The 17163-nt window shown below is 41.9% G+C and overlaps 1 protein-coding gene across 2 annotated transcripts in view; it reads left to right on the top strand.

The window, feature by feature from the left end:
- FRAS1 (Fraser extracellular matrix complex subunit 1) overlaps nt 1–17163 on the top strand; it is a 414631-nt gene that overhangs the window by 264129 nt on the left and 133339 nt on the right. For both annotated transcript variants that reach the window (XM_034671646.1, XM_002912484.4), the window contains 4 exons: nt 411–548; nt 3206–3476; nt 6920–7004; nt 9987–10313. In XM_034671646.1, the coding sequence (XP_034527537.1) occupies nt 411–548; nt 3206–3476; nt 6920–7004; nt 9987–10313 (821 nt within the window). The remainder of the gene's footprint in view (nt 1–410; nt 549–3205; nt 3477–6919; nt 7005–9986; nt 10314–17163) is intronic.

Genomic DNA, 17163 nt, shown 5'->3' with positions numbered 1-17163 from the left:
TGCTATTACTGTCCCCATTTTTAAGATGAGAAATCACACCACGGATGATTAAAGGAACTTGCCCAAAGTGGACAGCTGATAAGAGGTAAAGGAGGAGTGGTACCCAGAAAGGGCCTGTGCTCTTAATCACTGTAAACCACCTCCCTTACAAGTCAATATACAATCCATCCCTGTGCAACATTTTCACATCACAGTGCATAAAGTGAAAGCGCTCCTCTGTGTTCACTTTCCTTCTGAGGGTAGATCAGCTCCCTGTGAAATTCCGGAGGAAACCATTGGAACTCCCTGTGGCTGTAGTTGGGGGTCATGTGTTGCTCGTGCTGTCATTCTCTATTTCTCTGTCGCTGGTGGCCTTTGTGGGCTGCCTGTGCCTTTGCTGTGCCTCACTTACTATGGCCTTTCTTTGACAGCCTGCCCTCAGGCATGCTTGCAGTGTAGCCGCCGGGACCAGTGTCATCGGTGTGACCATGGGTTCTTTTTGAAGAGTGGCCTTTGTGTTTCCAACTGCGTTCCTGGCTTCTCTGCCCACTCTAATGAAACATGTGCTGGTAAGTGCTTCTTGTCAGATGCTCTGCTGTATGAACCTGTAATTTCTCAAGGCAAAGGCTGAGTTGGTAGATATAGCCGCTCATGTGACATGAAAGGCAGGATTCTCTTTCTAAGAATACAAAGGAATAAGGGATTGTTTATAGGACATGGATATTGGGGAAACTCAACTTCTAAGATCTTTGGGAAAAAGAATCTGTGCTTTAAAAGTAACAACTATCAGATCGGAAATTTGGTATAAAGCTTAGTTACGTTTCTGAACTACAGCTATGTTGTAGAAAATTACCCATATACGTATAGATATAATTTATTTGCATATGTATAAACTTGTAGAGCTAATTATGCCACGGTTCAATGGTGCGTCCTTTGTGGACATACTGGAGATAAATTGCAAATAAATAATGAGTGGTGTGAGAAGCCTGCCCCATTAGGGTCATATGTTTGAAGCAAATAGATTTCAAGCCACTCTCCTATTAAGAATAAGGTGACATATTAAGGGAACAGAGCTAGTCTTGTCCAGCACATTAACGGCCACTTCACCTTAAACAACAAAAGAGAAGCAAATTTAAATTCAGTCATAATTTTGAACCCCAAAGTTTTATAGCTGAACGAAGCTTGAGAGTTATATTATAGTTGAGCATTCCTCAGCTTTTGAGTGTCCTGCATCAATAACGGCATAATAACTCGCAGTCAATCACGTTTTCCATCTCTAAATTTCTGACCTCTAAAGATACTAAGACTTCCCATGGGGAAAAGGCGTCTTTTGCTCATTTTGTTGGGATCCTTGTGGAAACCCCAAGTACTTGAGAGTCAGCCTTCTCCTCTTGGGATATAATACAAGTCAACTTGTGAAAATGAATTCCACTTCCATTAGAATAATCTTACAGTGGAAGTAGTCCCCTTGAAATTTGGCATTCCCAGACTGTCCTGTCTGACCTACTTGTAGAAGGAAACACTAACAATTCAAGTCCGGGTGAAACATCTTGCAGGAGACAGGATGCATTTCATATCATGATCAGATATTCATCCATCAGATGTTTCCTATGGACAGAGAGGGTAAAATTTTAAAACAAAGCTTGTATAATTCACATGAATTCTGAATATAAGCCACCAATAGTCATGCTTCATTACAGATTGACTGGTACTGTTCGAGCAAATGGTATCAGACATTTGCTTTTTTCTTTATCCTTAATGGGTCTGATGGCCAGATTGATCAAAGTATTAGGAAAGGACTGTGGTTCTCAAACTTGAAAGTCCCATTAGGATTGCCTGAGGAGCTTGTGAAATCACTGAGGTGCCCACCCCGGAACATCGACGTCAGAATGTCTGATGGTGCAGCTCAAGTATCAGTGATGTTTTACAAGGTCCCTATGTGATTCCTTATTGTTATTATTGAGATAAAATTCACATACCATATTATTCACCCTTTAAAGTATACAATTCAGTGGTTTTTAGTATATTCACAAGGTTATGCAACCATCACCACTATCTAATCCCAGGACATTTTATTCTTCCTAAAACGAAATCCAGTAACCATTAACAGCCTCTCTCTAGTGCTCCCTTGCCCCAGTCCCTGGCAATCATTGATCGACTTTCTATCTTTGTAGGTTTAACTATTCTAGACATTTCACATCAATGGAATCATATAATATGTGGCTTTATGTCTGGCTTTTTTCATGTGGCAAGAATATTTTCAAGGTTCCTCTGCATTTGAACATGCATCAGTACATCATCTCTTTTTATGGTTGAATAATATTCCATTGTATGGATATACCACATTTTGTTTATTCATTCACCGATTAATGGACATTTGGGTTGCTTCCACTTTGGGGCTCTTATGTAAAACTGCTATGAACATTCACGTACAAGTTTTTATGTGGACATATGTGTTCAGTTCGCTTGGGCATATGCCTATGAGTAGAATTACTGGATCATATGGTAGCTCTGTTTAATTGTTTGAGGAACTGCCAAACTGCACCATTTTATATTCCCGCCAGCAATGAATAAGATTTCTAATTCCTTCACGTCCTCAGGAATACTTTTTACTGTCCTTCATAGCGGGTCTGAAGTGGTATCACATTGTGGTTTTGATTTGCATTTCCCTGATAACTAATGACATTGAGCACCTTTTCATGTACTTATTGGCCTTTGAGTATCTTCTTTGGGAAAATGCCTATTCAAACTCTTTGCCTATTTTTAAATTGGTTTACTGGTCTGTTACTGCATTGTAAGAATTTTTTTATACATATTTCAGATACAACTCCCTTTTCAGATTATAATTTGCAAATATTTTCTCCCACTCTATGGATTATCTTTTTTACTTTCTTACTGGTGTCCTCTGAAGCACTTTGGTCCAAATTATCAATTTTTTCTTTTGTCTCTCATGCTTTTTGTGTCATATCGAAGAAAGCATTGCCTAATTTAAGATCACTAAGATTTTATCCTGTATTTTCTTCTAGAAATTTATATTTTAACACTGAGAATCTATGTTACTTTCATAGGCATTCAGGGTGAGAATCACTGGATTAGAAGGAGGCTTATGGTGTACAATAGCCTAGAGTCTCATTTCTGAATGAACATTACAAGTCTATTTACTTAAAAAAAAAAACCTTATTAGTTAATGTACCAAGTCTGATCTTTGTATTCATATGTTTTCCAGGCAAAATATACACTCCTAGTCTTCATGTGAATGGTTCTCTCACCCTTGCAATTGGTTCAATGAAGCCACTGGATTTTCCCCTTCTGAATGTCCAAGACCAATATGGCAGGGTGGAAGACCTCCAGTTCCATGTTGTGAGCACTCCCACCAATGGTCAGCTAGTGCTCTCAAGGAATGGAAAAGAGGTTCAGCTCGACAAGGCTGGCCATTTTAGCTGGAAGGATGTGAATGAGAAAAAAGTGCGTTTTGTGCACAGCAAAGAAAAGCCCAGGTGACTCAGTGCTCTGTTGTTTTCCTCCTGCCTCCCTTCTGTCAGCGCTTTGCGCCCCGCCCCCGCTTCTCAATAGCTATCCCTTCTCCTCTGGGGAAGATCGATACTCCAAAAACGCCAACGCTTTCAGCTGCCTGTCATCATTTCACTGTAATCGCTCCAAGAGTATGCTTCTGTTGGAGGCATTTTCATTTTATCACGTAATTATGGGTAATTCTCTGATGTGACAGGAAAGTTCCTAGGACAATTACCCAGTATTTTTGGCCCAGAAGAACCAAAACTGGTTATCTATGCAGATTGCTACAGCTGCTTCTTCAACATTAGGGTGATATACTAGGAGTGAGCAGTGGCTAGAAGACGGAGCACATAATTTTCAAAGTGGTATATGGTTCCTAGAATTCCAGAGTGGGAGGGAAGCTAAGAGTCAGAACTTTTTATTATCCACTTTATGGGATTGATTGTGGTTAATTTTTAAGCCGGATCCAGTTTTCCTCTGATGCCTAGCACACTTCTGGCTGTCTTCCTCACCCCAGCTGACATATGCTTCAGGAATGCAATTGAATGTTAACACTAACCCAAGCAAATAGTCATATAATTAGCGAAGTAAATCTGCTAAACAGAAATCAGAGAATGCACCCCAAAGATTAGCCTCGTGGATTATCCTTCATCCGGCTGTGCTTCGTTAGTGCAGATAATTCAGAGTAGACGATATGTGTTAGCAATGGATTGAAATATTCACGGTGAATATTTTCTACTGTCACCACTGGAGAATTTTTTTTTTTTTAAGGTTTGGGCTAGGAGATAGGTGGGGAGAAAAACGATGCCACTTTCTCTATTGCAGTTCGAGCCAGGACCTCAAAAGACCATCTTTTTTTTTTTTTTTAAAGACCATCTTATAGGAATAAGAACAACTGATATTTCCTGAGTGCTGACTATGACCCAGGCATTGTATTAAACACTTCATGGGAACTCTGTCTATTTATGTTCCCAGTCTACAGATAGGGAAACTGAGGCCTTGAGAGTATAAGCAGGGCCAAGTCTCCAATTCCTGGCTCTCTGACTCCACAACCCTGCCTTTAGCCACTATGATTTCTGCCTCCTGAGTAATACTGGGACTACTGGGCATACTTCCATCCTCAAGACATATTGCTTCAGATGGAACTTAAAACTCTGGTGTCTGATGCCATAGAATCACTCTTGAGATTTATGCTCCAAATCCTGCATTCATTTTGCTTCAAGTGTACTCCTTAATTGTTTGTATCTCTCTCTCTCTCTTTCACACACACACACACACACACACACACAGACAGCTCCGTACCTGTAGTCCTTTGCCTTGGAATCAAGTGAAAAGTGAGTCAAGTTCGTAAAGCCCCCTAGACAACCAAAGTTACTCCTCTTGTCTGTTTCACCTCTTCAATCTCTCATCACCTCTTTTCTTCCAGAGTCAGCTCTGTACCCCAAACAGGACAAAGAATGATGACTATTTTGCAGAGAATTCTTGCAGCCCTCCTTTTACTTTGGGGGTACCCAATTTAGCATCAGATTTTCTTTATCTAAAAATTTAAACAAAAGAAGAGTTAAACAAGATTGGCAGTGATTCATGAAAAAAGAAAATTCTGTAAGTTGCCGAATGAGACAAATGCAAAAGGGGCAGCTTGCCGTATAGGTTTGTGGTTTTGTTTTTCCTCGTGAAACCCTGACCATGATTCTTTAGCACTGGATTCCTTTGGGGTCAGAATGCTCCTGTGGAGTACAGGACAACGTGCAAACACGGCCACGGTGGCAAGCCAGCATTGCTGGGATGCTAAGCAGCTATCCGAACCTCAGTGCCACCAAAATGCCATTTTCCCCCGTAGGTTAGGAGTAACTACCCGTTCTTGCTTCTTTCCATTGCTTCCATCAATTGCTTTCTCTGGACATCTGGAGACGGGAGTGAAGAGGGACAGGATTTAAATGAGACAGAAAATCAAGGGGAGGATGAAATGGGAGGGAAAACAGGAATTACTTTTTTTTTTTTAAATCGGTTTTATTGAGGTATAATTTGGGTTCAATAAAATCCCCCACCTTGAAGTGTGTACCGTTCTGTGAGCGTTAACAAATGTATACATTCTGGCAGTCTTGAAACCACAAGGTTTCAATCAAGGTTTAGAACAGTTTCATCAACCCCTCAAGCTCTCCTTTGTACTGTTACTCCCTTCCCCCCAGTTTCTGGCAACCACTGATCTGCTTTTTACTCTTAGACTAAGTTTTTCCTTTTCTGAAATGTCATATGAATGGACTCATACAGTATATAATCTTTTGTTTCTGGTTTTTGCCATAATGCTTTTGAGATCCATCCACATTCTTTCGTGTATCAGCAGTAGTTAGTTCCAAGAATACCTTTAAAATAATGGTCCCTACAGTCAACCAGAATTCAAAACCTCTCATAATGCATTAATCACACGTCTTACAAGCATACCATGAGTTCTGTGGGCAACTCCTACCTTCCCTTCTAGTCGTCTCTGAAACTCCTGAAACAACACTCTTACAGGAAGTAAAAACCACAGCAAAGAATGAGCCTTATTTTTGTTTTATTAATTAGGACTCTTCAGTTGCAAGTAATGAAAGTCAGCTTGAACTAGATTAAGAAAATTGTAAGGCTTGTTATAACATTGCAGATGTGGCTCAAATCTCTAACACGTCAAGGACAACTGGGCTTCTGGGATAAGCCTAGAAGCTAGAACCAGGAACGGGAAGCAGGACTCCGTGCTTCCTCTTGTCTCTGTGCCTCATTGCTCAAAGGCCTCATTTACCTCCTTCCTACAGACAGGCTTGCCCCACATCTCATCGTGGTACACTGTGGTTTCTGCATCGTCAGAAGGGGGCTCTCAGGCCAGTTGCAAATTTCCAGGGAATATTCAGCCATCTCCCCCTAGTCCCGTCCACACTGAGTGTGTATGTGTGTTGCTAGAATGGGGGGCAGGTAGATAGAATCAGGTAATACAAACATTGCAGAATCATTCATGGGGGCCCACTCACATGATTTGGAAACAGGTTGGAGTGAGGGTTTGCAGGGAGAGGGGATCGCTGAGAGCTAATCAGAGACTATGATAGGTTCCTTTCCATTCTCCAATTTTACCATCAACCTTCACTATATTACTAACCTGTCTTGGGATAAAAACTGGGTTTTCAACAATTTATATAGTCATTTTAGAAAAGTCAAGACCAAAAAGTTTATGTAATTGTTATGTTATATTGAGATTGGAGAATACACCGTCGTTTTACCCGTATGTCACTCTGTTCATCTTCATCTGGTTATTTTTATTTACAATATGAATATGATATCACTGCAGTGATTTGATCTAAATTCTTCCATGCACATAAGCTGAAGATATTTTTAATCTTTGTTTTTCTAGAGACTAATGACTGCATTTTCTCATTCCTTTCTTGGGGACTTCTTTTAGGAAAGGTTACTTTTCCCTGAAAATTAGTGACCAGCAGTTCTTCTCTGAGCCACAGCTGATCAACATACAAGCATTTTCAACCCAGGTAATAACAACACTACACAATTAATAATGTCACATGCATGAATCAAGGTTTCTAGTAGTTATAGTAAAAATGAGCTAAATTAATCTAGTCTCAGTTTCTCCATGGAATAGCACTGGAATAATTTTTAGTACTTGTGGTGAAGAACAACAGCAGTAACAACTAATTGCTAATATGTCTATAGTATTCTTAGTATTTTTCATTTAACCTCATGATAGCCCTGTGAGGTCTTGTTCTTCCCAATTTACAGATGAGGAAACTAAAGTCACAGGGAGGTTAAGTAACTTGTCTATGGTGATATAGCTAATAAATAAAGAGCCGAGATTTGTGCCCAGAAAATCTGGCTACAAAGTCTGTGTTCTTGACCACTGATTTATGCTGCCTTACTTTCCTATACTGAATCTGATACCAGCCCTTCAGAATAATTTGAAACTGGTCCAATCGTTAAGACCTTCCTAATCTTAGGTAAATGAGTTTGTTTTGCCTAAATATTTCTCTCTCAGGGTATGAAATTATATTCAGCTACTTTTGCCTATCTGTCATGTAGCTGGACTATATTTTCGTCAGATTGCAGCGGGTAGAGCATCTTATTAAGGATCTACTTAAATGAGGTGCCGGTGTGGTCATCAGCCAAACAGAAGTCTGAGGAAATCATGGTAGATGCTATAAAACTCGGTGTGATGGCTCTTCTGTTCCCATCACTCATCTCTGTGAAGATGTACTTATGTGTCTGGAATACGTATAGTAGTAGATGGTCTGAGTAGCTGAGCTTGAGGGATTGAACAGCTCGGATGTGCAAAGAAAGTAGGAAGATAGATATAGTCTTAAGTTGTGAACAACAAGAGAGTGGGATATCAGCATGGGAACCGAGACTACCTAAATACCCAGACCTCACTAGAGTGTTAGTCATGATTCAAGGAAGGACATGAGATTAAGGTTTTAAAACTGATTTTTTTTTTAAATTGTCGTTCCAAACATGAAAAGACCATGGACTGTGGATAATATGGACATAACCACAAGTGGCTCCCAAATGGTGTCCACAGGCCAGCTCTGCTCTTCTTGATGGCATTCTTACTTCAAGGGTGACTGAAGTTGAGGGATGAGTAGAAATTGATCTGAGGTTCATTTGACCTCATTGTTGGGCTAAGAGTTTGAATTTTGTTTTAATTAAAACTCAAGCATGTAAAACAATAAAAAACCAACCCCAAACCAAAAACATATTATCTCTGTAAATATGGGCCAGAGGGCCACATCAAGTCTGAGGACTACCTGGTGTAGAAGTTTCTCAGTACCTAAACTCAGAAGTTTTGTTTTGTCCTTTTCGTTTGTGTTAATGTAGTTAGTCTAATTAGGTGAATTAGAGACCTAGGGTAGGTACTGACTGGCAAGTACCTTTCTCATTTGAGACAGGAAGTTCCTATGGTTCCCTGAGTTTTGTTTGCTTATCTTCCCCAAATCAACTGAATAGATAATGACAGTATTTTTACATTTTATTTATTATATGAGAAACTTTTTTCATTTTAAATTTTTTAAAATGGGATTTTAGAAATTAGTTTTGTTTTTGTTCCTTTACATTCCTGTGATATTTCAATATGGTCTTGAACCTCCCCGAGATTTTCTCATGCAAGTTGGTTTGATCTTTTCCATTTATGGATGTTGACATCACCTTTTGACCTCTCCTCATTCAGGATCCAAGGGGCCATTCATTCCCACATATCTAGAATCACACATTTTGCATTCTCACTTGGGAATTCTGAGGAGTAGCTGTCGTCTAGCTTCCTACTATGTTGCTATTACAATGATACATTACTTAGACATTACTTTAATAGATATTGAAATTTCCAGGAGGCCAGGAGGGGTAGTTTTAAAAGAAAGCCATTTGGATTAAAGAAGGCAATGTGCTGAGAAAAGTCGTAGCTGGTTCAACTTCAAACAATATAAAAAACTAAGATAATGTTTTCTTTGGCTTCTGGCCTCACTTTTTTTTTTTTTTTGGTAATTTTTTCTGTTGTGGTTCATTAACTTTTATCTTTATGAAAGAGTATTTTATTTGCTTACTCAAGTTGGTGAGGGGAAACCTGATAATCCTAAGAAAAACATGAAAATTTGCCACATGAATTAACCAGGTGGTTGTCTGACTCAGATCTCGATCCTATCAGGCTTTAAAACCTGAGTTGGGGGGCGCCTGGGTGGCACGGCGGTTGGGCGTCTGCCTTCGGCTCAGGGCGTGATCCTGGCGTTAAGGGATCGAGCCCCATATCAGGCTCCTCCGCTATGAGCCTGCTTCTTCCTCTCCCACTCCCCCTGTTTGTGTTCCCTCTCTCGCTGGCTGTCTCTATCTCTGTCGCATAAATAAATAAAATCTTTAAAAAAAATAAAAAATAAAAAATAAACAAAACCTGAGTTGGGGTGGGCCCTTCAAGATATGGATGCGATGGCTTAAAGAAAATTATTGGCTGTGACCAGATATTGCATGAATTAAGAATCAGAAATATGTTGCCCCAAGTCAGCATACTGCACTGTAGCTGGAGTCAAGTGCTCAACTCCCAACACAAGTGCAAAAATTCCCTTCCTCTTACTGTTCTCTCTTGGAGGCAGACAGCTGGTTGGGATCCCTGACTCGGGGCTGATTTCAGTTACACTGTAGGCGATATAGTGTAAGTCAAGATAGCAGAGACTTCGAGATTTGGAAACAAGCAGCTTGTCTCAGTTGCCTCTGGTGAATATGATGGCCTTGACGTGGCTTGAGAAGCCTCCGGAACCAGAAGTGTGAAGTGATCTCATTTGCTCTGGTGACTACGACTGCCCACACCTCCGACAAATACTTTGACTCTGCCGCAGTTTGGCACTTTGCTGGAGCCTCGAGAGTTCGTTCAAAAGCATAGAATTAATTATCAGGTTGTGCACAGCTGTATCTGGTCCACTGGGTCATCCTCTCCTTTCCTGCTAAATGACTTCTCCTCCTCCTTCCCTTCAACTCCTCAGGCCCCTTATGTGCTGAGAAATGAGGCCCTCCGTATTAGCAGAGGGGAGAGAGGAACCATCACCACCCAGCTGCTCGACATCCGAGATGACGACAACCCGCAGGACGTGGTGGTCCAAGTGCTTGATCCTCCCCTTCATGGCCAGTTGCTCCAAACGCTTCCGTCCCCGGCAACCCCAATCTATCAGTTCCGGCTGGATGAACTCTCCAGGGGCCTTCTCCACTATGCTCACGACGGCTCAGATAGCCTATCTGACGTTGCAGTCTTGCAGGCCAACGATGGACATTCCTTTCGAAATATACTGTTCCACGTGAAGATGGTGCCCAAGGTAGGTGTCATTCCTGAGCTGCAATTTCCTTGCACCTAGATATGAAATTTTGTGGATGATATTATTGTGCAATATTCACAGAGCTAAGATATAGATAGGTATTTATTCAAACATTTACCTAGCACCTATTACGGAGATACTTAGGATGTGGAAAGATTCATAGAACACAGCACCCAATCTCAGGGAGCAGTGTCTATTTTTTTAGGAGCACTGTGATCTGAAGGACCTGCCCCACGTTGTCTACACAAGGGAAACTTTTGCACCTTCATGTGGACTTGCTGCCATAAATATGCCTCATTGTCCACTGATGCTTTTGTCTCCTTCCTGAGCATGACCACAAGAATCAAGTGCACCCGTTTTCGTCTGCCCTTCTGCAACAGCTCATGCAATGTGAAGCTCTTAGTTTATCATAATGAATCACAAAGGATGAGTTCAGCCATTCTGTTAGCCCACCTGCAGTAGGATGAGGAAACTCTGTCTTCTACCATCACAGGAACAGTCGTCAGCCTGAGGCATTCCCGTGCCACCTCTATATGTTTTTGTCATGTCCACGAATACCTTCCCTAGTATTTACTTAATATTTTTCTTCATATCAACTTTTTTATTGTGGCTTCAGGCTAATAAATGATGCATATGAAATCATGGGCTTAATGTAGAATTATTCTTCTAAAATATTAAAATTAATACATAACCATTTTTTAAAATATTCATCCACATTGTACATAGAATGTTCTTGGATATTATTAATGGGATGGCTATCACGTTTTGGAAAATGCAGGGCTAACCCATGCCAGATCCAAGATACTTATTAAAAAACATTTTCAGAACCATTTATTACTTGATGATATTTCACTAGAAGCTCTTTGTTATAGCTAGAATGGCTCTTTCCCATGGTAGTAGATTGGGAGACTTACCATTTTTATTGAACTTTTCATTCCAAATGTCAGTAGCCACTGAAGTGTCATTAGTGATTAGCTAGAGAGATTGATTTGCTGAGGACAGTTTAGAAATGACTTGTCACTTTCTCACCGAAGATCATTCAGAATTTGTGACGGATCCTTGTGAAGGTGAACAGCTGAATGTAACATAGTCTGCTGGCTAGTTTCTCAGGCTGTTGTCTCATGATTTGCAGCTGATGAAAACAGTGATGGTGGCATGAGATAGATGGGAGTAAGTGCAGGCTGATTATGACATGGAGTTGGCCGATAGCCACCTTGTAGCTAATCCTAATTATCACTCTCTTGCAATCGCCCTGGGAGAGGAGGTTTGGTTCTGAGGAGATGAAGTCTAGACAGACACAGAAAGTTTCTTTTCTTCCTGCTTGGTTTCCTTCCAAAGATTACAACAGGATTTCAGTGCAACGCTAGCAGCTGCCTTTCCTGTAGTGGTTTCAGTCTCCACATTTGGAGCTCGGTTCAGGGGACGGCACTATCATTTTGTATGCTATGGTCTAAGGTGGAAGGGTATTTCTAGGAATTTTAACTGCTTTGACTACCAAAACGAAGCAAGGAAAATGAAAGTTTAATTTATAAATAAGACATAAGCACAGAACTTGAGAATCCTTATAGTGCTTATAACTTGGGATTCATGTTGGTATTTACAGTGTCTGTCCCTCCTCCGCCTCCTGTCCTCACTCCGTCCCCTATAGTGTTGTGCTTACATGTCTGTCGGGTGAACTAATGGCTTCTAAGCCAATGAACTGGGATAATGAAACCAGCATCCATCAGTACGTACTAATAAATTTGACACTAATACTGATGTTTTACAAATGCATACTATATTTCCTTTCAGGAATTCAAGGTGCTTTTTCTTCAAATCTCTTCTGATCTTTACAACATCTTAATGAAGAAGGCTAGAAGAGGGGCCATATGACCTTATGTCCTCTAAAGGAAGTTCTATGGGTGGGAGGTGTTTTTGTTTGTTTTGTTTTTAACCTTTATTGGACACTAATGCTTGATATAAATTATTTCATTTGATGTTCATGATCATTCTAGGATATTTGTGCAATTATTATCTCTAATTTTCCAAAAAGGGAAACTGAAGAAAAGGTTTAAAAGCATTTTAAGATGTTTAAAAATGTTTATTTTTTATAAAGACATTTCATGCTGGAGCTGTGATTTCGACTCAAGTGTGTTTTGTCTCATCACACTTAACCCACATGGCTTTTTTCATTCTAGCCCACATTTTTCAGTGTTTTGGTCATATATATTCTGATCCTCCTAATGGACAGAACGGAGACAGCAATTTAGTCATTTTCTCAATGTCCTATCCAAGCAGTCTGGGCCCTAAGCCTCCTGGAATCTTCCCTCTGGACTCACCACATCTTGTTACAAGTGAAGCTATTTATAATCATAAGTCTACCGGAGTCCAAAAAGAAAAAATTGCCTCAGCTGTTAATGGCTTCTAGTACATGTATAGTCAGACATGACTGATTTCAGTCTGATAGCCACTTCTGAAGATGGGCATCCAAGTCCTTACCCTGAGGCTGCCTGTGTATTAAATTTGGAGTCTGGCCAATTACTGGCTGATGTCTACCTGGTAGTTTAAATGGAGTGGCAAAAGGGATTAGGTCTAATTCCTGCAGAATGGATGTACAAATTAATCCCAGTTTTGTTCAGTAGAAAACGTAACCCGCTGATATAGATGGAAGGAGAGGAAAAGCTAGAAAAAGAAAATGTTGTGTGAGCAGCAACTATTTTAGTCTTCCTCTCTTGAGCAAGGGATATCCTAGGAGCGTAGCGCATTTTTATTGGATGGATAGATACTTGGAGGGATGCTTGAGTGAGGCTGGTTCCCATGTTGCTACCTTTGAATCCATCCCTTGGGCCAGATGAGAAACCTTCAGGCCACCTCTGCTGGTGTTGGGGTGGCCTATCTGGGACGAAGTGTAGGAGCTCTCAGTTCCACCCTTATTTCTCAAGTTCTGCATCACTTCCTCTAAACTTTCATCCTTGGCCTGGTGGTGAGGAAATCTGACTGCTGCCCTCCAGGCTTATGCTGAGTTGCTGAAGAGAAAATAGATTCAGGACCGATGTTGAAACATGCTCTGTTGGGGGGAGGAGGCAAAAGAAATCAAAAAGATTAAAAGGTAATAAAGAATGCTCTGCTGAACAAGATTTCATTAATTGGGCAGATTACCAAACCTGAGTCTGCTAGAGATATGATTTTAAAGCAATTTGGCGTCTAATAAGGGCTAAAATGTGGGCAGGGAAAAGTCATGTTTACTGGTGGGTTTCTCTCCACTGCCAGGCTTTCAAGAAATTACCTTCTTTTTCATTAATTGAGGCATCTCTGGAAATCATGCCTCTTTTTCCACTTTGGCAATAAATCTGATGATCTTCGTGACCTCGTTTGTTGTTGTTTGAGCAGTTACTTCCTGCCACTGGGTAATGCTTTGATGTGAAAAGCCGCCCAAGTATCATGCTACAAACTGGGTGGAAAATTCTGTTGCTAAGAGTCCTCTCTGGCTGTTTGAACTTGGTAAGGCCCATGTGCAACTAACGGCCCTGTTGTTCTTTCCTCAATTTTCCTAAAACTTGTCCTCCCAGTAGTTGTCTGGCAGGAATACCATTTGATAATAAGGGTGCTTGTGACAATTAGTAATATAGCACAAAAATGTTAATTTTTTGAATAAGAGTCAATCTCATAAATAAATCTTACCACGTGTCAGAGTTTCACCTTTTTTTTTATGATTTTTATCTATTTATTTGAGAGAGAGAGCACAAGCGGGGTGGGGTCAGAGGGAGAAGCAGACTCCCCGCTGAGTGGGGAGCTGGACATGGGACTCAATCCCAGGACTCTGGGATCATGACCTGAGCTGAAGTCAGGTGCCTAACAGCTGAGCCACCTAGGCACCCCAGAGTTTCGCCTTTTATGGACTTACTTAGCTTGTTCAGTTTGGCATCTCATAAGATGTATTGTTCAGAGTATATGATCAAAAAATGGTTCTAGAACACAACATTTTGTTTGTTTATAACATAGTTGAATCTACATGGAGAGAAGTTTCTATATTCTTGACCAGCAGGAACAGAGCTTCTGAGGAACATACACACACTGACAAAAACAAAAACAGTCCAGTTGTCTCTCCATCCTTTATCCTGGTAAATAGCCTCTAAACTTCACCTTCTATGTCCACCCCACATGATCCTTCCCTAAAATTTACAGTGTCCTTTAAGATTGCATTTTAAAAGCTATGGTATAAGTGAGCTTTTGCAAATTAAGGCATTTTTTTACAGAATAAATAAAATGTTAGGATTCCTATTGCATCCCATTATAGTCATTTTCTATTTGATTAAGTTTTAAAATTTTTTAGCTTTAATAGTTTCGCCTGTCATGTGAGATCATCATTTATGTTCCAATATTTATTTTAGGGGATGAAGTTTTCATTTTATTTGTGAGATTTTTTTCCTCCTAATGATAAAAGCTTAGGCCCTTACTTCTGGTTTACAACATTAATATTTTTATTTGTAATACAATATATAATGGCTAAACTTTATTGCCAACATTTCTGTATGCCCATTGTTCTATGAAATGAATTAGAAGAACTATTTAATTTAAAGCACTCTTTTGATTATGCCCCCATAATCCCTTTTTGGGATTTCATTGCTTTCTAATGTGGTCCCCAAAGGACATATAAAACGTCACTAGGCAGGAGATTATTCAACTCATGTTATGGCTAATTTCTTGAGCTTTCAGAGATATATGCACCATTGTGCCGAAGAAGAAAAAAACTACAAGGAGATAAAGAAATTGCAAAATGTCAGAATCATTGGGGAAATGAGGTTAAAATTTGTTTGGCTTTTCTGGACGCTTTAACTGTAGAAAAGATGGTGTATAGCCTTCTATTCATCTCTTCTTGAATCTTCCCTGGACTCTCTCCCAGAAGAAAGCAACTGATAAAACCATCTTCATCATAATGAGTGGGAAGAATTATACTTCTTTCCCTTAGATAGTTGTTTGTTTCTTCTTAAGTATTATAAACAAATAATTCAGAAACAGGGGCATGTATATTATCTGGTTATGAATATAAATATTCTGAAAGTCCTGTCTTGTGGGAATTCAGGAGAACCACTCTAGACCCATCACTATTTCCGTCCTGAGCTGTGCTTCTCCTGCTTTAACATGACTCCACATCCCCTGGGGATCCTGTTTAAATACAAGTGGAAATACATCAAACGACAAAGCGGCACAGCAAAGTAAAGAGTCAACAAAATGAAAAGGCAGCCTACCGAATGGGAGAAAATATTTGAAACCATACACCTGATAAGGGATTAATACCTAAAATATATAGGAGGGGGAGTTAAAATGGCGGAGGAGTAGGGGACCCCTTTTTCAGCCGGTCCCCTGAGTTGAGCTGGATAGGTACCAGACCAGCAGGAACCCACGGAATCAGCCTGAGATGCAGGAAGATACATCTGGATCTCTACAAATGAACATCTCCAGTGCTGAGTATTGAGGTACGAAGCGGGGAGCCATGAAACCGCGCACAGATATCGGAAGATAAACAGAAGGGGGAGGGAGCCGCCGTGTCAGAGCGCCGGGAAGCGGTAGCCACCTGCATGGGGGAGCGGACGGACCGTGGACCCGCATGCTTGAGACGGCAGACTGAGAACGGGAGCTCCAGGAGCGTGCGTGGGGCGGCTGGCGGCTGGCGGGCCACCTGCACGAGGGAGCAGGCTGACTCGGGACGGCACCCGCGAGACAGCAGACTGAGAACGGGAGCTCCGGGAGCACGCGGGGCGGCTGGCGGGCCACCTGCACCAGGGAACGGGCGGACCTGCACCCTGGAAACAGCAGACTGAGTCCGTGATCCGGGAGCGTGCGCCACCAAGCATCTCACGGAGCTCCGGAGCTCCGGTGTGCTCACTGGATTCAGGCTGAGACCGAGAGCTCCGGGAGCATGCACGGGGCGGCTGGCGGCTGGCGGCTGGAGGACCACCTGCACGGGGGAGCAGGAGGACTCGGGTCAGCACCCGCGAGACACCAGACGGAGACCGGGAGCTCCAGGAGCCCGCGCGGGGCGGCTGGCGACTGGCGGCTGGCAGGGTTGGAAACACAAAGGACAGACACGCCGGCCCTGGAAGTGAGGGCTGGGACGCCGGATGTGGGGCGCACAGCCTGGGATGCTGCAGGGTTGAGCAGCACCAACAGAAACAGAGTTAAAGTGCCCAGAACACCAGTAGAGAACGATCTGCGATCCCTCTGTTCTGAGACATAGGCTGAATTTCAGCTGCTGCTGCTCTGACTCTCAGAAGAGGCATAGCAAACCGCCAGGAAAAGCCGCCAGAAAACAAAAGCCCGGAAATACCCGCTCACAGGGAGCCCATCCCCATCCCCTCTTGCAGGGGACACGGAGACTCTACCCAAACAGGGTTTTTTGAGTACTGGCCAGCAGGCCCCTCCCCCAGAAGGCAGGCTGAAAAATCAAGAAGCCCACAACCCGGAGCACCTGAGTGGCGCAGTCATTAAGCTCCTGTCTTCGGATTAGGGTGTGATCACAAGTTCCGGAAAGGAGTTCCTCATCGGGCTTCTCCACCGGGAGCCTGCTTCTTCCTCTTCCACTCCCCTGCTTGGGTTCCCTTTCTTGCTGACTGTCTGTCTCTCTCTGTCAAATAAATAAATAAAATCTTTAAGGAAGANGCCCACATCCCTAAGATCTCTATAAAACAAGGGCGCACGGCCTGGGTCCCAGTCAACACTTGGGCTCTGGACAACCCTGCAATCTCTCTTCATCAGAATGACGAGAAGGAGAAGTCCCCCCCANGTTCCGGAAAGGAGTTCCTCATCGGGCTTCTCCACCGGGAGCCTGCTTCTTCCTCTTCCACTCCCCTGCTTGGGTTCCCTTTCTTGC

Source organism: Ailuropoda melanoleuca, chromosome 11, assembly GCF_002007445.2.
Source record: "Ailuropoda melanoleuca isolate Jingjing chromosome 11, ASM200744v2, whole genome shotgun sequence".
In the NCBI taxonomy this organism is placed as follows: Eukaryota; Metazoa; Chordata; class Mammalia; order Carnivora; family Ursidae; genus Ailuropoda; species Ailuropoda melanoleuca.
This window is presented reverse-complemented; position numbering and strand designations above follow the sequence as displayed.